This window comes from Pleurodeles waltl, chromosome 5 (genome assembly GCF_031143425.1).
Source record: "Pleurodeles waltl isolate 20211129_DDA chromosome 5, aPleWal1.hap1.20221129, whole genome shotgun sequence".
Lineage (NCBI taxonomy): Eukaryota > Metazoa > Chordata > Amphibia > Caudata > Salamandridae > Pleurodeles > Pleurodeles waltl.
The window spans coordinates 626,934,317-626,958,409 of NC_090444.1; the positions used below are offsets into that span (position 1 = coordinate 626,934,317).

Genomic DNA, 24,093 nt, shown 5'->3' on the forward strand with positions numbered 1-24,093 from the left:
TACAGACTTTGACTCGATCTTAAACATTGCCCATCAGTCTTTATTTAGTAAAACAAAGTATAGTTGAACTAATTAAATATTTGTGCACATGGTGCGCTTACCTGCTACTCTGGTGCACTGCGGAGCTGTCTGTACAATGGTGGGACCTCCTCCACCAGCTTCTACAGCTCCTTGGGTGAGAAGGCAGGGGCCCTTTCACCTGTGGACATAGCATGATTGCTTCCAGAGGCAGTACACAGCAGATCAAGTAGTGGAGGTCTTGCTGGCAGCACTATCAGGAGTCAAGTAAGAGATGATGTATAAAATTGCAGTCACGTCCACCACGTAAGAGACTGTCACAGCCAGCGGTCATCGTCATTGGCTCAAGGCCGCCAAAGACATCTATGTGTTCCAATGGCAATATCCACCGTTGTAATATCCGCCTACCACCATGGCGACTTCCGCCGGCGGACCTAGGTCATTTCCTAATGTCCAGTACAGTAGGTCAGGCAGCTGCCATTTTAAGGACCTTACATGATTGGGAAAGATAAAGTTAAGATGTGTCTTGGGGTCTGATACATATCTACGCCATAGTTTTCAGGGTGGGCTATGAGCAACCATGTTACTGTAATCAGTTTTAAATATGTGTTGTGATGTTCATGGAATGTGAGTAATGTCTCATTAGTGGCATAGTCTACACCCTCATGGCAATTGGTTAGATGGTATTTGTGCAAATAATATGTGAAACATGATAAGAATGTCATTATCACTAAGACTTTCATTGACATGAGTATCCAAGTCACAATTGAGGAAAGGGGATAACATTGCAGCAATAAGCCATTAATTCCGTAGGTATGTCCTGTGTACCATGTTTTTACCATTTCATATGGCATGTCCAAGCATCATGTGTGACATAGGTATTTTCACACTTACAATGGACACAATGACTGATAGACATACCTTCCTATTCTCCTTCATCCAGTTACCCTGAAATGAAAAGGGTCAGACAACTGCCAATGTACCGTCCACTAGCAGACCTTCAGACCATGGAGGATCGCCATGTGATCCAGATATACCACCTGCATAGGCAGAGAAGCATGGATCTCCGTCGTCAATTGGAGCCAGATCTGATTCCTGTCATTCGTCATACCAATAGCATTCCACCCATTTTACAAGTCATGTCAGTGCTGCACTTCCCGGCCACAGGCTCCTTTCAAAATACAGGTACCCTAACTGCAGGGATGTCACAGCCTATGTTCAGTTTGGTCTAGGAGGATGTCCTCTCAACCCTTTTGAAACACCTGGAGAGCTACATCCGATTTCCACAGTGTTAGGATTTGGCACATGTGAAGGCTGTTTTGCTTTGGCACACATCCCACATGTGGTGGGAGCATTGATGGTACCCATGTAGCCTTAGTTCCCCCCAGTGGCAATGAACGGGTGTATCGGAACAGGAAGAACTTCCACTCAATAAATGTCCAAGTAGTCTGTTTAGTGGACCGCTAAGTTTTCCCAAGTATGTGCAAAGTACCCGGGTACAGTTCATGATGCCTTCATCATGCGGAAGAGCAATATTCCACAGATGATGACACAACTCTACACAGAGAGGGCCTGGCTGGTTGGTAAGTCATATAGATGGTAAGTGTCAGTATCTAATGTCTGCTGCCAGATGTAAGGATGCCCAATATTTATGTTTGCACACATGTAATGGTTTCTTACAGGGGGTTCTGGCTACCCAAACTGTCCCTAGTTGTTGACACCAGTGAGGTACCCAACCATGCTAGGGGAAGTTCACTTCAGTGAGGTCCACAGAAGGACAAAGTGTGTCGTAGAGCAGACTTTCAGGCTCCAAATGGCTAGATTTCATTGCACTGATAAGTCAGGTGGAGCCCTCCTTTACTCACTCAAGAGTGTCAAATCATTGTTGCATGCTGCATGCTTCACAAACTCGCCCTGAGACGTCAGATCCCATATATACCAGATAAGGGGGAGCCAGCAGCTCCAGCAGGTGAGAATGCTGAATTGCCAAGTAAGAATGACAGCGACGAAGATGAAGGTGGAAACAAACGTGCAGATCTCATACATCACTTCTTCAACTGACTGTAGGTATGTGTTGTTCAGTAAATTACTTGACTGAGTGGGTATTTGGTGGGGCTTAGAGATGTTTGTGGAGAGTCTTTGTATGACCATCAGACAGCTCATTAGTTGCTTCGTAGTACATAGCTCAGGTGTGCATGCAAAATTGTACATGGAGTTGTGACTATCGTGATGATCTCATATGTTAACATTTATCACACAGCACACCCAGTGTAACTATTGTATTTAGAACATGTCTTTATGTGTCTTCACTACCTGCCTATACCTTTTGTATTACATTTTGAATTTGCAGATGTCTTCACAAGGTCATCCTCATGTGGTCAATTGTGAATTGCGTCACAGGCAGGTGGGATTTGCAGGTCTGACATGCGAAGTGAACATGTATAGATCCAGGTACTGTATGGCATAATTTTGGTGGTGTCTGAGTTCCATGCCCAGATTGTCAGGACAGTGGGATGGTAGTGTGCTGTTCCACACAATAGACCTGTGTACCATGTTGCCTGGGTTCAGTGGTGTCATATGTGTGGAATTGTGTCTCCGACACATGTCACCCCATGTACTCCATCACCTCAACCTTTTTATTGGTTTGATAATGATACTATTTAACTTGTATATAGCTGTTACTCTGTTTTCCTCAGGTCCCTGTGCATGTGTGTCAAGACCGACATAGGTCTGTAGCATGCCTACAGATACCTGACCATGGTAAGTGGAAGATTCCATGACTGGGGACAGTAGTACTGACCTCTGTCAGTAATATGGGCTTTGGTCATTTGAGAGGTGTGGTATGCGTATGTGATAAGGCTTTAGCTGATGAAACATTGAACCAATCTGTTTGCCTATTTATATAGACAAAGACTAATGTGTCCCTAACTTCAGTAGTCTGTGGGGTGCTTGTTATTCACACCGATGCTGAAGCACTACATTGTGAAGCTATTCTGCACTGTGTGAAATTTGGCATGTTGTCAACCTCTGTGCTAGCAAGTTCACTAAATGGGAAGGAGTGTGTCCATTTGTATAACTGTACATATATCAGACCCAGATTCAGCAGTACATGTTAGATGGGACTTAACAGATACAAAACTAATGTGAATATCATATGCATGCAGCATTTTTCACAGTTAACTATTCAATATAGCAATGACTTTCAAGCATGATATGTGGTTTGGTTGTGTTTATTTACAAGTGCACAGGTAAACAAGGAATGGTATCAAATCATGTAGTGCAAACAGTGAAGGGTTTAGTCATGGTGGATTTAATCATCAGGGTAGCTGCAGCAACATTTGGAGTCTCAAGTCCAGTGTCCTTGTGCCTTTGGAAAATGAAGAGTGGTAGATAAACAGTCAACAGGGTATATCTGTCACACACAAGGGGAACCAATGAGTAGAGGATCACTTCCTGTGAGTGGTTTAGGTCTTGGCATCTGCTCCTCCTGGATATTTGGGTGGATGTCCACGTTTGCAGGGGGGTTCTTCAGCTACAGAGGCAGGGGTTCTGAGGCATGTCATTCCCCTTGTAGAGCCTCCATTCCACTGGCTGCCACAGATTTAGAGGGTCTTGATGTAACATGCCAATGGAAGGGGTCTGCTGTTGTGGACATAACCTACTCAGGGTGATATTAATGTCTCTCAGCACCCCTTTTAGGGAGGTCATGTTGGCATTGGGGGCCTTCCACTTTTGTGTGACTTCCTGGTGCTTGTCCCTGTCCAGCTACTTGACCTCTCCCTCTTGGCAACTACCTGGCCCATCATGCCTTGGGTCTGTTAATAAGCTCCCAAGACTTGGGAGATGGTGTCCTGGCCAGTTGTATCTCTAGCAGCCTCAGTCTGCTGGCCCACACCATACCTCACACTCATCCTACCCCCAAGTGGTGACTCAGGTACCTGTACTAGGGGGGCACATGATGGTAATAACTGTCCTTGGGACATAGCTTTTGAGGTGAATGGTTGCCTGGGATGTCAAAGCAACAGGGCTGGGAGGAGTAGTTGTGGGCAGGGTGAAGCTGACAGGTGTAGACTGACCAGATATCTCAGATGGGCCAGAGTTGTCCTCATTGTCCTCACATTCAGGAGTGTTGTCCACACTGAGGGCTTCATCCAGGAGGGAGGTGGCTATCTCAGGTGGCCTTTCCAGGCTCACATTGGGTAGGTGACCTGTGGAAGAAGTGGAACACACTGTTACAGATTGTAATGCAATATGTGCTATCAAACTTTGTCAGGTATATATGCTTAGAGCCATGTATAGAAATACTTTACTTGATCCCCTGACTTGACAGTGAAACCTGCTTTCAAATCTGGGGTACACCTACATGGGATACAGGGTATTACTATGTCATACACCTTGCCGCATGATATCAATTTAGCTTGACAGTTGGGGGTGTGCTGATGGACTCATATCTTGTTTGCTGTGTAGCTTGATATTGTTCATGTTACCACCCAGTTAGCAGTAGTTCAGTATTGAGTCACCAGACAGCTACAGAATATAATTGTACACTGACCTGTCCATCAGCTTAGGAACATATCAAGTTATGCCTAGTACAGCACACTGCAAATGTGTGTGTTACCCCCAGGTGAGTATCTGTCAATGGGTGATGGGAGGTAAAGGGGCCATTTTGGCAGAGGTCACAGCAGAAGCTGTGTGTTGGTGGTATTGTACTGGCAGATTGCCATAGCATTGCTGTTATTGCCCAAGACTGTGAAAATATGGAACATTCAGGTGGGTTGAGTTTATTGTGTTGTTGACATGCAAGGCTATTTTCATTATGGTACACTGTTCTGGTTTTCTTAATGGTAGACCAGTGCATGCTGGGATGTGTAGTGCTGTTAGTCCCTGTACTACCCCAGCCATTCACAGACACTGTACACCCAGGTGCGTTTAGTTGACATGTGGTATGGGAGAGAGGGATATTTAACAGGGGTGGCGAGTGTGTAGGCTGTTAAGATGTCAAAAGGTGATCAGTGAACATTCAAGACAGAACTTTAGGGTGACATTTCCAGTGTGGTGACTTACCCGACTCCACTCCCCCAGGTATTCCTGTCAAACCTTCAGGATGTAGGATGTCCAAGACCTTCTCCACCCATGATATGAACATTGGGGGAGGAGGTGGGGGCCCACTGCCAGTCTTTTGGACCGTCAGCTGGTGCCTGGCAGCCATGGAACATACCTTTCCCCTGAGGTCGTTCCACCTCTTCCTGATGTCTTCCCTTGTACGTGAATAGCTGCCTACAGAATTCACCCTGTTGACTATATTTTGCTACATCTTCATTTCCCTGGCAATTGAGGTTTGTTGGACTTGGGCTCCAAATAGGTGTGCCTCCACTCTGGTGATTTCATCCATAATGACCCTCAACTCATTGTCTGTGAAGTGGGGATTTTTTTTTGGGGGGGGCATAGTAGTGATGGACGACATGAAAAGGTAGATAAATGGGCGAAGAGGTAAGGGTGCTGAGTTGTAAGTGGGTGACGGATGGTGCGTGATGTCTGACAAAGATTAGTGTGATATGTATGAAGTGTAGGTATCGGATGGGTGGGATTTGGAGTGGTGAGGGATGCCTATACTATGGTTCCTAAATTCATTGTGTGGGCTCTGTCTAGCTGTGTATGGTGTTTTTGATGCAAAGATTTGTAAGATGTGAAGGGGTGTGTTTTATAGTGCAGTTTTTAGGTGTGTCCGGTGTGTAGATGTATCTCAGGTGTGTGGAATTCAAACTATCCAGTGTGGTGTAGTATATTACTTTGTAGACCACCGACTGCTGGTGTTCACACCGCCATTGGTTTTCCACCATGGGAGTACCGCTATTGTGATTTGTGGGTCATAATTGGTTCCAAGGATTTTTGATGGGCTGGAGGTGGAACAGCCTCTTTCCCACCAGTGTCGGTATTTTGGCGGGGTTTCAGCACTTTTTCCTGTGTACTCGTAATAGAGCAGTCTGTATGACCCCCAACATGGTGGTCTTTTGGCGGCCACCACTACGGCGGTCTTACCATCAGACCACCAAACCTGTAATGAGGCCCTTAATCTCCTGATAAAAAGTGTCTCAGCCCAGCAATCCGGGCACAGTTGTTTGTCAATAGGCTGGCAGTTCCACTGTCTACTGTCTCTAGGTAACATTGCTGAAGATGTTTGTCTCTACTAGAAATCGCTGCATAATGCTGATGTATTTTCAGGATTTTCAAAATTTTGCCAGTTCCATCAGCTCCGTAATAGTAAACATCAAGGTCTTGGCCTCATTGCATGTGCGAGTGTTGTGTTCAAGAAAAAGCAGTTTTAACAGTCTACGATGTGATTGCAGAAGTGACAGACAGTGGCATAGTAGATGGTTGAATGACTCGTTCTTATAGTTGCAGAGTCTACAATTTAAAATTTTTGGTGAGGGACAGCCATCACTGATTTACTTCCTTAGATTGAAGGCCCATTAGTCTTGCAAACATAATTTATTTAAGGCAGCCTTTTTATAGTGCACTGGAAAGATATGGTTGTGGTCTAAGATAATCCAGTTGTGCACTAGCATATACATCCCCAGCGCCTGCAGAATACTTGATTTGGTAAGCTCAGCCACGTTGCGTGCCATTGATAAAGTTTTGATTTGTTTTTTCAATGAGGTTTTAAGTGTGGCACACAAGTGCTGCACTTTATTTAATGTAGTCTAATCAATTTGAATGATGTCAGTTGAGTGATGTAAATATTGCAACTAGTGATTCTCTTCTTGGGCAAAGATAGATTGAAGTGCAGCTTTCAAGGTGTTAGAGGGAGCTTTAATGACACTATAGTAATAATTTATGAAAGATGCCATACTCACCCAAGTTCGGGCCACCAGCCTGCATTCCAGCCTTATCAAGCAGCTCCGAAGGTATGATGGAAGTCCAAAGACCTTTTTGCATGCCTTGTCCTGATATTTTTCCAAGATGTGCATTAACTGACCTCGATAGGCTTCCTGACCATATTTAATCGTTGGTAGCAGAGTTGAAGCCAGTACACTTCTTACAGGGCCAGTGGATTGGCTTTCCAGTACATTATTCGATTTACACAAACTTATTATTATTGACTCTTCCCTTGTGACGGCATGCCTCAGTTTCTTTTTAGGCCCTCCTTTAGATGTTGCCCAGATAGTTTTAAGTGTCAGCTTTTTCAATTTGTAAGGGCCCCAGGCTCCATTTGAAGTTTTGTTTTTGCCCTACAATTGGCAAAGACCAAAGTTTTGGTCTTGGAGTCATTTGCCACCATTTTATTTGCAGAGTTATAGTTATGCAAAGCATTGAGAGCTCTCTGTAGGCCTATTCTGGAGTGGTCCATGAAGACAATATGATCAGCGTACTGTAATATTGTAACCTTGGTCCTCCAATTTTTGGTGGTATGAGGTTTGCTTGTTTCAGTGCTGCACCCATTTCATCAGTGAACAGGTTGAATCACAATGGGGTGCAAGCACACAGCCTTGCTTGAGGCCGTTGTCCATCTCAAACTTCCTGGAGACCATAGTTGGAGTTAGCTTGACTGACCCAGGAAGAAATATATAGAGATACAATGGCTTGCAGCAGGCCATTTGAGATGCCCAAGCCTCTAAGCTTTCCTCCATAGGCGGTTCCAGTCTACCCAGTCAAAGGTAGTCCACAAAGCAGGAGAAGAGTGAGAGTTGCTTCTTGATGTTTGCCCTGAAGGTTGCAGAGGTGAGGGCTATGATGTTATCGTGTGTAGAAGAGTTGGCCCTGAAACCTGTGTGAGTAAGTGGAATTATATCATTTGTTTCCACCCAAGACTCCAGATCTTTGAGGAGGGGGCAAGCCCAAGCCTTGGCAAGAGGGCAATAAAGTGATAGTTGGACAGGTCCGCTCTTTCACCCTTCTTATATATGGGGTTTAATATGGAACCCCTCAGGCTCTCTGGAATATGCACAGTAAGTAGTCAGGTTTGCTAGAGGGGGAACAGAATCACAGGCCACAGACCAGGATCTCCTTGAAAAACCTGGGTTAGTACACCATGTGGGCTGAGGCCTCATTTGGGCTAATCTTCTTCAGGCTTTTGGAAAACTATGTGTGCTCATCAGGTACATTTTTGACTGCATATAGATTCTGTATGTGCTGGATCCACTGTAATTCAGAGACAACATTAACTGTTGCCACTGCAGGGCTAAGTTTATTCTTGAGGTATCTCCACAGATCAGAGTGAACCTGTTTGCCCATCAGTAAATATACATAGATTCATTCTTTCTCTGTCTATTAATGTTTTTCAGCCCAGACTAACCATGTATGCTGTTTATTTAAGATCTGTAGTTTTGTTTTTAGATCAGCTTTAGTTGAAGCTTTACATTCCCTTTCGTTGTCGTTTTAAAGACTACTTATCCTCATTTCAAAATCATTGATTTGAGGTGCTTTTATTTTCTGCAGAGCAATGGCCAATGCAGTTTGAGAGTGTGAGTTATTGTCAAGCACACAGTGTATTTAACTGATAATTGCGTCCCAGTTCCCCATAAGGGTTTTGCCTCTTAAGGTCTTGAGATACATGCCTCTTGTCAACTCCCGGGCATTGAATTTCTGCAGATTCACTGGGACCCATTTGATCCTTCTAATTAAATTCTGGCCTTCCTCCCCTGTTGAATTAGCAATTATCTTCAGGTTTTTGTGACTGTTAAAGCTAGCTATTAAAGTGACAAATGGAAAGTGATCACTCTTTTGATGAGACGAGATATCAAAACTTGCTACAGCATCTTGGATTCTTGCAGTAGCAAACACATAGTAATGTAGGGTAGAATAATAAAAGAAATAATAATTTTTAGAAACAATAACATTAAAAATGAAAATATGTTTGATTTAATTCAACTATCTATCATATCCCCCTACAAACCCTGCACGCCACAACTAAAATATAACTTAAATCAATTAGTATTAAACTATTTACATAATTAACAATAAATTAAATGATAAACTAATAAAAACAAACAAATTAACAACACTTTAAAGACTTCCACCTTACACCCCTACAAACCCAACACTCTATTTCTAAAATATGCCTCACTACAACTAATAATAAAACTAAGCTAAAATTTTTAAACTGTAATTTTAAAAACAAAATAATATAACCTTTAAAATATAATTATCAACAATTAATAAATTAAGCAATATTAAAACATAAAGTACAATAAACATATTTCTAATTTAAATAACTTCCCACCCTAATCCCCATAAGCCCCCCTAAAAACCCCATAACTTGCTACAACACTATAAATTGTTAATCACAATAAAAACAGAAATGAAATCACTTAATCACTTAAAACTACAAGCTAAATTCTTTTGAATTAATAACAATTAACTAACAATCCTAACAACTAATGTTATATATATTAACAATATATTAACGAAAACACATTAAAATAAACAAAAACAATATTTTTTACCACTATCACTGAAAGCAGTATTAAAAACAACAATATTCCTCAAAATATTACTTGCCAAAAAGCCAATATTCTTGACAATGCTATTTGAAACCATGATATTTTTGCATCACAATATCTTTTTCAGTTCCGATAGTTCGAAATAGATTTTTTGTCCAAACACCTTAGCAAGGAGAGAAGAAGATAGGGATTCCAACCAAAACTCATTACATCATTGATTTGACTTAAAAACTGCCATCTAATATATTGTCAATGTTCATAGTTTTTCATGTATTGCAATTACTATTTTCACCACAATTTAAAAATTGCTGTGTCAGATTTAAAGATTGGAGGAGTCCCTACCTTTTGTAGGAATTGAGAGGTTGTTGATGGTGTGTTTCGGGGGTGCCATTACTGCATCTGCCCCCCTATCTGCCCTGTAGATTCTCCCCTGCCCCCTCCTGCTCACCTCCCATCCCCATGGCCTGTTTTGAACATTATCCCTCTCTACTCCCCCCACTGTATCTTGGTAATCTGCATATTGTGAAATGCTGCATTTGTTTTATCGAGATGCCTTTTCTGTTAGTGTAAAATTTCTAAGCATAAGTTGCATTTTTTGCTGTATTGCTCATGTTGTGCATTTGATTCTTTGAATATTCTGTAAACTGTTGAATGATGCACTAGGCAAGAAGTTCCCCTGCATGGCTCCATTATGCCCATACTATTACTAAGTGTCTTAGTTTTGAACCAACTGCTAATAAAAGTATGTTTACAAATTGGACCTGAAAAGTATAGACTTACAAATCCTCACTCCCTGAATTAGATCGCTGAGTTAGTAAAAATGTCAAATACACCTGTAAAGTTACTACTAAATGTGACTTTACAAATATACTTAATGTTCTGCCCTGCATAGACCTCCCCAATCAGGGCGGAGATATCCCTCTGATAAACGAAAGGGAAATTAATGCAAGTTTATTATAAGTTTAGAAAAAAATAAATATAGCTGTATGATAAATGTGAATGTTTAATACATTTTTATTTCCATTTTAAATTTCAAATAATTGTTTTAGAAATGTTGCAGCACTGTTAAATGCATTTCAAATACAAATTTTAATAACGGTAGGTATATTAAATGAAATTCAAATTATTTTCAAATATTTTTCAAAGTAAACCCACCAAAAATAAAATATTTCTATTAATTTATTTTGTATTACAAGTTACATATAAAATAATATGCCTTTTATTTAAAATGTGCATGCATTTTTTATTTAAAATTCTATTTGTACTTTAATATTTTTTTGTTATTTTTGCAAAATTATTTTCTATGAGGTTCTATTTTTATTCCCAACCTCCATTATTTTCTAATGGAGGCTGTTGCGATACGATGTGTGGGGCTGACTGATTTGAATCTTTTTTAGCTGTAGTCACTATAGAAGTACTGTTTGTGAATAGGAATGAACTCACTCTTTTGTGGGTGGTTGCACATCATTCCCCGAACTCCCCCCTAGCCATCCTTTAACCCCTACTTACTCCTTTCTAAACTCATCATCGAATCATTTGACCTTAAAACAAATCAACATTTTACACCCAATTTATTTCATCCCTTCCATATTTACTGTTAAAACATATACCTAAGTATACATATATTTCTGCAGTCAGTGTTGAGATCTCTGCACATAAAATGTAGGAGAGAATCAGGGGTAGATCTCAGCACATATGTTAGTGAGTAGCTTTTTGTGGTACATCAGTCGTACTAATATTTTATAACTAACTGTACGACAAAATGCAGTTTGTGAATAGACGCCATAGCATGTATTTTCTTTATGTCCAATTTTTGGGGGAAAGTGTTCCAAAACTCACACATACATAAATGTAATTCTGGCAGTATCTGAAAGGATTAATCGTTTCTCTACATACATTATTTCCAGGCAAGTCATGGAAAATGCATGGGTCACAAGCTGTCTGTCTTCCCAGTTCCAGTTTGTAAATTGGCCCAAACCTGCACTTCCCAGATGGCATCAGAAGTCTAACTTGGCTGTTTTTGCAGTTGGGCATGTAAAAAAATGTATCAATGTTAAGGTTCAATGTTATAAATAGAGTGAGATATCCTTACTTGTAAAAAATTTTAAAGAGACAATTTAAAGTGAAACATATTTTTTAGCACTGAAAGTGGATGACTAGGTATGCCTATTGTAATCCTGTGCACACATCATAAAGATAAAAGAATGAGTAAGACGTTCAGTGGTTGCCAAATGATCTCATACAACTCACTTCTCTTATCATTCCCTGCATTCTTAAGGCTTCCTTCCTGTTGATGATCACCCTGGCTGGTCCAAAACCCTTGTACTTTTCCAGGAAACCTCTTGCTCTTCTCATGATCAGTGCCATGCTGGTGATTCCCAATGTGTTAACACTTGTAAAGTGCCTTTGGACAATGACGTTCAGAAATTCCAAGTTTCCATGCAAGAGTGCTTTAATAACGGTAAGACCTGTGCAATAATCAAAATACAGTACGCATTAGTGTATATGTCAATTGTGCAATAATACTCTTCCCTGAAAATCATGCTGCAGCAGAAAGAAGTGTGCTGAGTTTTTAAGTTGTCAGCTGTGGAACCAAGGGTTTCCCAACTGATAGAGTTGTGTGATCCTGGGCAACTTACTTCTCTCTGTGCTGCTCAGGTTCATTGTCTGCCAATAGTGTTGGAGAAATACCCTTACATCCGGCACATTTGTGAAGCAATATCTAATGTCAGATCAGTAAACTATGGTGTTGGAGTTTAAAGTAACAACTGACCTCACAAAGTACTTATTATGTGAGGGAGGGGTTTAGAAGGCTAGAGAAGTTTCAAATTAGATGATCCTCAAATACGGGAACAATAGTTGGAACTGCCAGGGTAATTGTAGAGGAGCAGTAGTGTGTCTATTTCTGTAGCTGCATTTAGAATGTTTATCCCTTTAAAACTCAACAATGAAATAGGCAGATGCATCAATTAACGTGAACTAAATATTTGGTATGAGAAAATAAGATGTGCTAAGGCCTTTGAATTTGAATTTGTGGGTTTTGATTCTGAAAATCGTTTTTGCTCTATCAATTAGCGTAGCACCTGGAAACCATTTATTATCAGTGCACACTTATCATCATCATATGTTGAAAGAGTTTGTAAACACAGTGCTTAATTTGCAACAGAATGAGTGCCAGTGCCCAAAGCACTGCTCAAAAACTGTGAAAGTAGTTTTTAAATGAAGCGTGCCGAATACCAAGACTGTACATTCTTCAATCCACCTCATGCCTCTTTAATCCTAGATTAAGCATAGAAGGATAGGCATCTAGATGTTCCACAAAGCAGAGTCTATGGAGATGAAGGGTTAAGAAAGTTGGGATTATGTCAAAAAAAGAATGTAAATACAATACATTTGCATTTATAAATTATTTTGAGAAATTGGGTTACTGGTTGATTGGGGTAAAACCCTACTCAAGCAGCGACCACAATCCTTATCAGGGTAAGGCAGAAGCAAACCACAAAATAACCCTCTGATAGATTGGCACACCCAAGTCAGGCTTAATTTAGAGGCACTGTGTATAGTATTTATGCAGTACTTCAAAAATTAATAAAGTGAAAACACTACACAAGAAAAATCCCACACCAATTTAGAGAAAAACACAAAATGTAATGAATAAATCAAGCCCAAAATGACAAACATTCAATCAGGAGAACTGGAGGTATGCAAATTTAAATGAAAATAATGCCAAAAAGCCCAAAGGTCCGCCGGTGCCTATCTGGTCGTGCTAGACCGGCAGAAAGTCACAAAATCAGGCAGACTGTAATGGAGCGCTGGTCGGATACAGGTTAATCCTACTTAAATGTTACCTTCTCAGTCCTGTGCATAGAGTCCCTTTCTCAGTTTTGAGGGCTGAGAGGAACTGAGAAATGCCGCGGACAGTCATTGAGGTAGTGCAAAAAGTAGGCCTGACATTGTGGACTGTCATCGCTGCAGAGTGAAGATCCTTTCGCCACTGTTACCAAGCGGGCCGGAGCTTAGTGGTGGCGGGATGTGTGAGTGACAAGGTTTTGTCACCTTCTGACCCATTTGCAGTTGTTAAGAGCTCACAATTTTCAAATGAGCCCCTCTGAGGTCATGTCAAGGGTGTGGAACCTGAAGGATACCACTTGTGGGTCAGTGGCTTGTTCCAGCTGGATCTGGGTGCTGGTTCTGGTGGATGGCAGCCTTCAATGTCCGTGTGGCTCTGAACAGGAAGCCAGAAGACTAGTGTTTGGAGTTACTCTGTGAGCCCTTGTTTCAGGTGCAGGTCCAAATCTCCCTGACACGGGCAGGAGGGCAGCATTCTAGCATGGTAGCAGTCCAGCAAGGTGGTAATCCACCTGGGCAGCAGTCCAGCGGAGTCTCAGTCCTTTCAGTAGCACAGCAGTCCTTCTTCCTAACAGAGTCTCCATAGGCCCATAAATGTACTATGGAGTTGGTGTCTGAGGTCCAATATTTATTCCCGGTGCCTCCTTTGAAGTGGAAGAAGCTTCAAGAGGTTCCCTTTTGAAGTGCACAGGTTTCCTGCCTCCCGGGCGTGGCTCCAGACCTTTGTGTGGAAGCAGGACACAGTCTGTTCAAGTGTAAGTAGGACTGTGCCCAGCTCCGTCCTCCCATCTTGCTAGTGATGGCCCATCCAGTGTGGCTGTCTAGGAGAAAGATACATAGCCCAACTGCCAACTACACCCAGTGACAGGCTGGAGGTACTGAATGCTTAAGGAAGGAAAATGCCAACTTTCTAAAAGTAACTGCTAAAACAACAAGGGGACAGAAGGAATGCCTGAATTACTCTCAGCCACTGGTGATCTCTTGGGGTCATATCCCTATCCATCATTTTGTTTGCCCACCATGCCTCCTCAGTTGGGACCCAACCATATGCAAATCAGTCTTAACCCAGCTCCTCGTGGGAGCAGTCCAGTGCAAACAGCTAGGTAGATCCTCACTGCACCAGAACACAAGCAACCTAGGACTGGTTTTGTCCTAAGTAGGTCTCTTCAGCCAGGAATAGCTTGGTTCCAGTGGCACAGTGAGCGATGGATGGAATGGTTCAGCTAAACTCACCCACTGGTGATTGCTCTGAGGTTCAAGGGTGACCAGACAGGGCAGTTCCAGCTGGACTGTTCTGATTGGAGCAGGGTCATAACTGATTTGCATATAGCTGGGTCCAAAGTGAGGTGAAGTGGTGTGCAAAATAATGATGGATTGAGATGCAGCCCAAGTAATTACCAGTGGCTGAGAATAATTCAAACATTCCATCCATCAATTTTCTGTGTACTATAGTAACTTTTTACAAGTGGCATTTAAACATTTTTAATTTAAAATCCAACCTTACCATAAAAGAGGATCACAATTCCAAAGACATCAAACATGAACTGGTTACCTGTTCCCATTTGGAAGTTATAGCTTATGAAATGTAATAAGGTAACTTTAAAGTTATCAAATGTGAGAAATAGGCCTTGCAGTAGTGAAAAGGAATTTAAGAGTTTTTCACTACCAGGACATGCAAAACCTAAACGTGCATGTTCAACTTTTTAAATACACCTCATCCTACCCTCGGGGCTGTCCAGGGCCTACTCTGGGGTGACTTATATGAATTAAAAAGGAAGGTTTGAGCCTTGCAAAATGTTTACATTGCCAGGTCAAAATGTCAGTTTAAAACTGCACACACAGGCTGCAATGGCAGACCTGAGACAAGTTTAAAGGCCTTCTTAAGTGTGTGGCACAATCAGTGCTGCAGGTCCAATAGCAGCATTTAATTTTAAAGGCCCTGGGCGCAGGTAGTGCCACATTATTAGGGCCATATAAGTAAATTAAATTAGCCAACTGGGTACAGGCCAATTCTATCATGTTTTAATGAGTGAGCACTTTAGCACTGCTTAGCAGTTGTAAAGTGCACACAGTCGTAAAAGCCTACAAAAACGGGTTTAGAAAACAAGAGGCTCAAGCCAAAAAGTTCAGGGATGACCCTGCAGAAAGGACCAAATTGTAAGCTCTGAAACTCTGATTGAACTTTCACATATGCCTCAGAGAAGGAGGAAGGGAGTTCCAGAAACTGGTAATGGCATCAATAAAGACCAGCTTTGATGCCAGCAGAAAGTTTACGACAGGTGGTTGCATGAAGAGTGAATCCTTACTTCGACAACACCTCCCAACACTAGAAATGGTGAGCAGTAAGGCTAGGCTTGAAGTATGTAAGGGAAGAGCTTTGTGAGTTTAACAGATGGTTGTGAATAGTATTCTGACTCAGATGGGTAGGCAGGGAAGTTCCTTTAGCACAAGCGAGAAGTGAGTGAATTCCCTTTTTGGGGACATCAGTCATGCTATTAAGTAGTAGATGTAATTCACAAAGTTCCGGCATCAGGGCTGTAGATTAACACTGAAGGACCTATGATCATAATTTGTGTAAATTCCAGACTTTCATTAAATGTTCGAATATTAAGATCTCAGTCTTGAAAAGATGCATTAGTTACAGATTTTAGTAGAGTGCTCTCTTGCATAAACATAGTAACGAAAGCATATGGAAAAAAATAGCAATTGAGAATCTTCTTGTCTTAACAATGTGGGCGTATCCCTTTGCCACTATTATTATGAAGTCAAATTTACTTCTAGCCTTAACAGGACTAGACCTTGAGCTGTTTCAGAAGTTGGAAACTACCTTAGGAAGTTTTGTAAAAACCCACAAACCTCCATGTTTGAGTTATTCATAATCATCTACTTTTACAAGCAACCTCACTCTGGATTTCCCACAATCTGCCCCTGTAAGGAGGTTAACTGTGTTATTCTGCCACAATTTTCAGTGTGAGCAAATCCTTATAGGGGCAAAATATTGGAATTGTTCCCACGTAAATGATGCTATTCACAAACCTAGGTGATTCTGTCAAATGCGAGAAGCAACCTGAAAGTTATTAATGCAGGTTTGCTGGTGTATGCTCACAGTAAGTATTTAAAGCCTTTCAAATGCCCTTTTTCTGGATAATATCACTAATAGTGCTTAAACACAGATCCAGTTTACAAAATTGTGAAGTATGTCATCATGGGGAATCGTGCTGGCTTGGTTGATTCAAATTTAAAAGTAAGATTTTGTTCAGACTGAACTGATTTGCGTCTTCTCAAATTAAATTTAGTCTAGACTAGAATTCCCCATTGGGATCAGTTTAGTATTGATTTCATTGATTCCGGCTGATTCAAATTAGAAATTTTTATTTTTTGAATCATGATTTGACTAGGGCACTTTGAAACTCACCCATTCCTGATATACATCAATCTCATCTAAGTTTGCTGCACCTCTGAGACACTATTCCAGCATTTCCAAAGGAAGTATTAACCAGGTACTGGGTATATCCTCCTTCATCTTTTACCAGAGTTTGCTATTGCGTTGATTACAGCACACACAAAAGACCAGATTCATTTTCCTTTGCACATGTGAACGGTCTGCGAAAGATTGCAGCACTGCTTGAAGGATAGAAGAGTGGCATTCTTATCCCACAATAAGGCATGCCTTCATTAACATTTAGGTGTGTGATATTGAAAACTGGGAGGATGACTGATGAATGATTACCTCTCACCTCCTTTTGTGTTTTATTTGATATCAGTGCCTTCACATTGCTGAAAAACAAAATATTTCAGAAGATGCCCACCCACCAAGCACAGGCAATTCAAATAATTGTCACGACAGAGTCTCCTCTCTCGTTCGAAACAGAAAATGGAAAGTATGTCAGGACTTCAGTTTCAGATGAGAACGTTCAAACAGAAAAGCACCATTTGAAATTGTATGTGTGCCCCTGTACAGCATAATTGTCAGCTAGTCTTTGTTAAATAGGATGCAAAATTACTTGTGTTTCAAAAACTGAAGTAGGGAAGGAAGATCCAGCTCCCTTGATGCTGGGTCGACCATAGTGTTGATTTCTAGTCCAATCAGACAAGGGCCTGTCTAGGATATACATCTGTCTCAAGCTGGACTTAGAACACCTACCCACATTCTGCATTGCAGGGGTTATGTGCCCCTTCTATAATTGGAAGCAGTGTCCCTACAGAGCACATGACACTGAGTAACAGTCATACACGGGGCATAGTTAAGTTAATGCAGTCTGCTCCTAGGCAAGTTAGAAAAGTGCAAATTACTTTTACGAAATTAAACGTGAGACGGGAAGGAGCCGATTTATTTTGTTGTTTTAAAGCGCAATGCAACACGGCAAACCTAAGGATAGTGCATTGGAGTCTGTGATTCACATAGATTTCCATGCAAATCCTTCTGGGTTACTGTGAAACCCGAAAACTTTGGAAAGTTATGCTAATCGAAGAAGAAAACCTTTGTTCTGTAGATTTTAGAAATTCAAATGTTTATTCAGAATCCTTCTCATGCAAACTCACTGACTACAATACAATCTAAGATGTTCATTGGGAAATTCAGGCAGCCTGACATGCACGAAGAATGCACGCCTTGAACTGCCTTTGTTTAATGTTGTATCCCTAACCGGTTATTGTCAATTTCTTTCGGCACAGGTCTGCCTACTAGAATCTTTTGCTGCTCTTGGCACCGCTGTACTCACTATCGTGGCCATGCCTCATTTCAACATTCTGAGCAACACAATGATCCTCAACAGCGTCTGCTTCTTTCCTTCGATTCTACAAATTATTCAGCACATAAGGAATCCTAACTGGAAAATGTCACCTTCTGTTCTCTCTATTTTGTTCACCACGCTGGGCTTCATACTGTTTGGTGTAGGATATTACGTAGATCTTCTGTGGAGCAGCATAGGAAGTTCTAAGATGAGCACAAACATTTCCATTGCTGTTGTTGCAGTATGCCTTGTATCCATCAACTGGTGGGAAAACTTCGCAAACTTTAGTCAGAATGGGTTCTTCAGAAGCCTAGAGAAAAATCTTGCCGAGTCAAACAATACAATGTACATGTGTAGCAGTGTTATCCGGATCCTTGTCACTGGGGTTGTTGTTGGCAGCAGTGTGCCCATCATGGGTGAAAATTGGTCCAAGATAACAAGTGCATCATGGGATGAGGTGACCTTGGCCATGAGCCTTTTTGCAATCCAAGCGTTATCTTCAGCCCTGTGTCATTGGTTTGGCGTTGTGGCATGTAAAATGCATTCACTGAAATGCAGTTTTGCCTTTCCCATGTTATGTACTACTCTGACCGTGATATCGACTTTTATGACAGTTTTTGTTTTACATTACAAAGAAGCAGAGGCGAGATCTGGGGATGTCAGGACTTTCGATCTACCAACGTTTTGCCATAATCTCAATGTGCAGCCAGATGAGAACCCTTCCAAAGCCCAGCAGCTTATTGTAGAGATCAGCCACAACATCTGCAATACTACAGTCGTAGGACCGCAGTACCTTTCAGGATTTGCCTTGCTTGGTGTTTCTGGATTGTGCTGGTGGGCAGGACTGCTGCTCTCCACATGCTATGTTTGGAGGTTGAAACTTCAGAGGATCGAAAGGACAACTACGCTTTTTGTCAGACGACTCTACGAGGCGGCCTTCATGGATCAATCCATGCTCCTAAATATAAAATTCCAAGATTTCAAAAGGCAGGATTCCGAAATAGAGACATGGTAAGACGATAAGAAACCCAATAGTTAAAATATGTTTTCTCAAAAATAAGCAGAAGCATATCACTTTTCTTTTCTTCTAGACAATGCGAACAAAAATGGCTATGTTACATTTTTTAAAGAGATGGACAGAAAAGGTTTTAGCAGTGCATGTGATATCCAAGTAATATTGTGGGGTGGTCAGGAGTAGCAGTCAAACTGTGTATAGGGAAAATGGACCAAACAATTGACGAAGGTCAGCAGACCTCTGACCCTCAGATTTTTTGATGAATTATTCAAGAGAAAAGCTACACCCAACCCCAAGGCCAAATTTGTTAAGAGTAATCTTGAACTGGTCTTAGTTTTTTCTTATTTCTCTTGAACTAGTTTAGGAGGCCTAAGTCGCCCTCTTTTTGAAAATAACGTTTTTATTTTGAAAAAATTATTGCTAGAGAAGCAGATAAAGATATGTGACAAAATGGCTGCATTAATCTCACTGTGATGATGGACCAAAATGGCACTAGTCAGGGGACGAGGTTAAACCTATTAAATGTGAAACACCATTTAGCAATGATCTACTGAGACAAAATAGTACATAGGCTGAGTTGAGAACTGACTGTGAATAGTTTCTTCTACTTACCTAGTCAGGTGGGTAGCAGTTAAACATTTTGTAAAGTCATTCCCTGACTCAGATATGTAAGGTGCATTATCAATTGTAAATGCAGTTATTGCTATTATCATTACATATGAATTTGTAAGAAAGCTTTACACTATCAGGTGGCACAAAATTATTTTCCTATGTACTGCCAACTTTAAGGACATACCATGGGTTTTGGGAGTCATCAGAACTCCAGCCACCTCCTCAAGGCCCAGTCCATTCCTTTTCCCTACCATCCATCCTATCCCCCACTATAACTCCATGTCCGGTTTAGTGTCATAGAATGTCCCATCCTTCATGGGTGGGACATTGTGTGCCTTGAAAATAGCTCAGTTGTGCAAGCAGTGGTAAAGAATCTTTGCTTCACTGAAATCAGAAGTCTTCTCAATTTTCCCAATTTTATTGGTGAGATTTACCTTCACCTACATTGCATATCATAGAATGTATGTAGAACACACCATTCTACACATTTCACTATGCCACCTAACATTTCACAACATACCCCAGCCTACTTCAGAGTGTATTTCACCATATCACTAAACTACACCATAGTTCACAACATCACACCTTCTAAACCACATTTAAAAATATGAGGCAACCCCATACCTCAACACACCACTGAAAAATATGCCCCACAAAAGAAAACTATACTCTGACTCCTAGTAGCGCTATCACAATTCTCTGTACCACTGCAAGGATAGTTTACAATAGCATAATTTACCACTTCGTATCTCACAACACCACATAACATCACACTACTTTTCACAACACACTATCCAACACTGCATCACATCAAATCACATCTTTCTGCAGCAGGCAACACCACACTTCAAAGCACCAAAGCTTTCAACATCATACCATAGTATATGACACCTAGTAACACTACTCTGTACCACACCATGCAAAACACGCAAAAAGCAACAAAATATCTCACCATACCATTCGACACAATATACTATCATAAGCTAACACACAAGGTCTCCATCACACTTTTGATCACATGAGACCCAGCAACACCACATCAGATAACCAAGCCACAATACACATACATGCTCGCTGTGCCAGTGGGGCCTGGCTTATGGGCCCTGGCAGAGGCAGAGCTGGTCCTGGGTTTCTTGTGTTCCGGTTCTAGGAGGACCTGGTTGGGCAGTTCGGACTGGACTGCTGCCGTTGGAGCAGGATCTAGACTGATTTGCATCTGCCTGAGCTCAAACCGAGGACGTAAGAGTAGCAAAGAAAGGGGATGGAAGGGGAGAGGAGGCGAGTGATAGGGAAGGGGAGTGCTGAAGGGCAAGGAGGGGGAGGAGGAGTAGGAAGGGTAGAGGGAAGGGAAGGGATAAGAGAAGAGCGATAGGAAAGTGAAAAAGGAAAGGGGAATGAATGGACAGAAGAGTAGAGAAAGGAGGAAAGGAAGGTCAGTAACTCAGGGCAGCTAGATTAAGGGTCATGTGTAGAGGGATACTAATACAGGCTAGACAATATATGGATGATTGTGCACAGTTAAGAGAGTAGGCTTATGCGCACGTTTCAAGACTAAGGTTACACACTCAGGGTAAAGAGTACATGGCTGTGGATGTATGGTCTAGGTTGATGGCCACAGGGATAAGGATACTGGATTACGGGTACAGGGTTAATGGTTTTGGGTATCGCATACGTGACTAAAGATACAGAACTATGGGAAGAGGGTTAAATGTACAATGCTAATGGTTATGGGCACAGGGATATCAATACAGGAAAGAGCATGTAGGGTTATTGATGCACAGTGCTAGGTTATGGGTGCATAGTTACGGTGCAATTGGTAAGGTTACAGGGTCATGGATACAGGAATAAGGGTTATGGGTACAGAATGCAGGGTTTAGGATACAGAGCTGTAGACACAAAACTAAAGCTATAGTGTGCAGGATGCATGGTTATGGCTAGAGTGCAAAGAATGCACATGCAAAGGTACATGATATGGACACGAGGTTAAAAGAGCTGGGCTAAGTCAGCAGTTACTGATACAAGGCTAAGGGTCATAGATACAGGTCTATGGCTAGGAGGTGTATGATTGTGGTTACAGGCCCAAGAGTGCACATCTGAGGCTGCAGAGGTATGGACACAGGGTTAAAGTTGCAGGGCTGAGCTCAGGGTTATGAATACAGGGCTAAAGGTCAAAATGTACAGTAATAATTATATAGTGCTACATACCCCTGTGAGTGGTGTGATGGGTAGCAGTTACATCACGAGGAAGTACAATGTTGTCAGACTGTTGTATTTGTTGTAATCCGATGTAGGAAGTGTTTAGGTGTTGTGCCCGAAGGACTAGAGCGATGCTTGTATCTTGTTTTTTTTTTGTATATTTTAGCATATCTTGGGGACTTGTGATGAGGAAAAAGGTGTGAAAGATAGATGAGCCAATCATAATTATTTCCTGGACTGCAACATATAGCCAGCTACTCAGCACCTGGGTATTCAGAGGGGTAGTGGTGTAATGTGTGTAACGAGGAGAGGAGAGCTAGGGAAGGGCAAGCAGAGGGGAGGAAAAGGGAAGGAAAGGTAGTGGGGAGGGCTAGAGAGACAGGTAAGGATGGGTGTGGGAAGGGATGGGAGAGGAGAGAGAGGGAAGGAAAGGGAAGGGAAACGAAAGGGGATGGAATGAGGAAGGACAAAGGAGATTGAGTGGGGAGAGAAGGGAGAGAAACAGAAGAGAAAAGAAGGCAAGTGGTGGAGGCGAGGGAAGGAGGCTGGTAGAGAGGAGAAGAGAAAGTCATCAGTGCCCCAACTTCTAGCTTCTACAGTACGTTCAAGTGGCAGGACTTTGTAGCGCTGGGTGTTATTTATCCTGTTTCTAAACACTCCCAACCTGGTCGCTATGAAACGATTGGTCGCGGACCACAGAAGGTGGTCAGGAGAAGAAGTTGGGATTTGAAACCACATGTTATTGACCACCAGACCATAACCCACCATAACATACCCCCTTCGACCCACCGCCTCAGGGCAAAGAGGACACCGATGGGGATCCTCCCACCAAGATAGCTCCTTGGTGTTCTTCTATAGTCGATTCAGATTTCAGTTTCTTTGCTGTATTTGTGTGTCTAAGAGGACGTTTTAGTGTATGTCTGAGCTTTTCAACATGATTTAGGGCGGGGGAGGGCATTGGCAGCCCTAATGGGACACCACTTCACTTACAGCATGTGCTGCACTTGGTCAACCCAGGGCACATCACAGTGGTATGGTAAACGCACCACTTACATCACAAAAAATTCAGAGGATGTGTACGAGGTGAGGGGTGACAGGTCATACATTGTCCTCTGTGGCTCTGGACACCTCTTAGGGCTGATGCTCTTACTGTTCTGGTAAGTAAGGTCCTGTTAGTATGCAAGTTTTGGAATTAATTAGCACTAGATATTCTCATTTGCATACAAAAGCTGCCCTGTCAGCAACTTAACTGTTCAACCGGTGACTGCCTACTAGAAAAAAGACAGAAGGACAGGAACTAAATTTTATTTTGTGTTCCACAACTATCGCTTAATTATTTTCCTTATAAATGTATACCCTTTCTATGTAGTTATGTATCTAAATATTATTACTTTACTCCTACTGTTCAAAGAAAGAAAAAAAAGCCTTCAGCTCCCTCCAATGCACTACTCTATATCTCATCCTATACTACTCTCAATATATTCATATATCTATTTTATATTTTCTACCTCCTCTGACTCATTTCAAACCTCATTCTACTACTATGATCACCCTAAGATCCTTTCTTAGCTCCTCTATCTCTCCTTGACTCATTCCAAACCTCATTCTACTACTACTATGATCTCCAAAATAACACTTCCAAGGCTCTTCCCTCCTGTATCCCTCCTTTGACTCATCCCAAACCTCATTTTACAACAATGATCTCCGTAACAACCATTTCTGGACTCATCCCTCCTCCATTCCTCCTTTGACTCATCCCAAATGTCATCTAACTAATTTGAACACCCAAATAACACTATCTAGACCCTTCCCATCTGTATCCCTACTTTATCATATTCACTCAAACTAACAGACTTGCATGTCCACCGCTTAAATGCACAATTTATATTTCCCTATATTAATCCACTACCAATCCTTTGGGTTCCGGAGTAGTGTGCTACCTGCCAAAAAGCACTTCAATGCCTCATCAGGGGTAGTAACGCTATACAAATACAATTGCAATTACAATTCAACACTACATCTCACTTTACCACTGCACATCACATCTTACTAGGCAGTGCCATACTTCAACACACCACCCAACAAACTAAGCTATAATTACACAACATCATATGAAATATCATCTCTTTACTGTGCACCACACAATCCAACACCATTCTAAAATACCACTTCACAATCATTTTTCAAAAGGAGAAAAGCAAAATAGGAGGGTTTATGTCAAGGACATCCT

The 24,093-nt window shown here is 41.6% G+C and overlaps 1 protein-coding gene across 1 annotated transcript in view; it reads left to right on the forward strand.

The window, feature by feature from the left end:
- The window catches only part of LOC138295883 (chitin synthase chs-2-like), a 442,200-nt gene that overhangs the window by 141,745 nt on the left and 276,362 nt on the right, over positions 1 to 24,093 (forward strand). The window contains exons 3-4 of the mRNA XM_069234486.1: positions 11,737 to 11,919; positions 17,982 to 19,051. Coding sequence (XP_069090587.1) covers positions 11,737 to 11,919; positions 17,982 to 19,051 — 1,253 coding nt within the window. The remainder of the gene's footprint in view (positions 1 to 11,736; positions 11,920 to 17,981; positions 19,052 to 24,093) is intronic.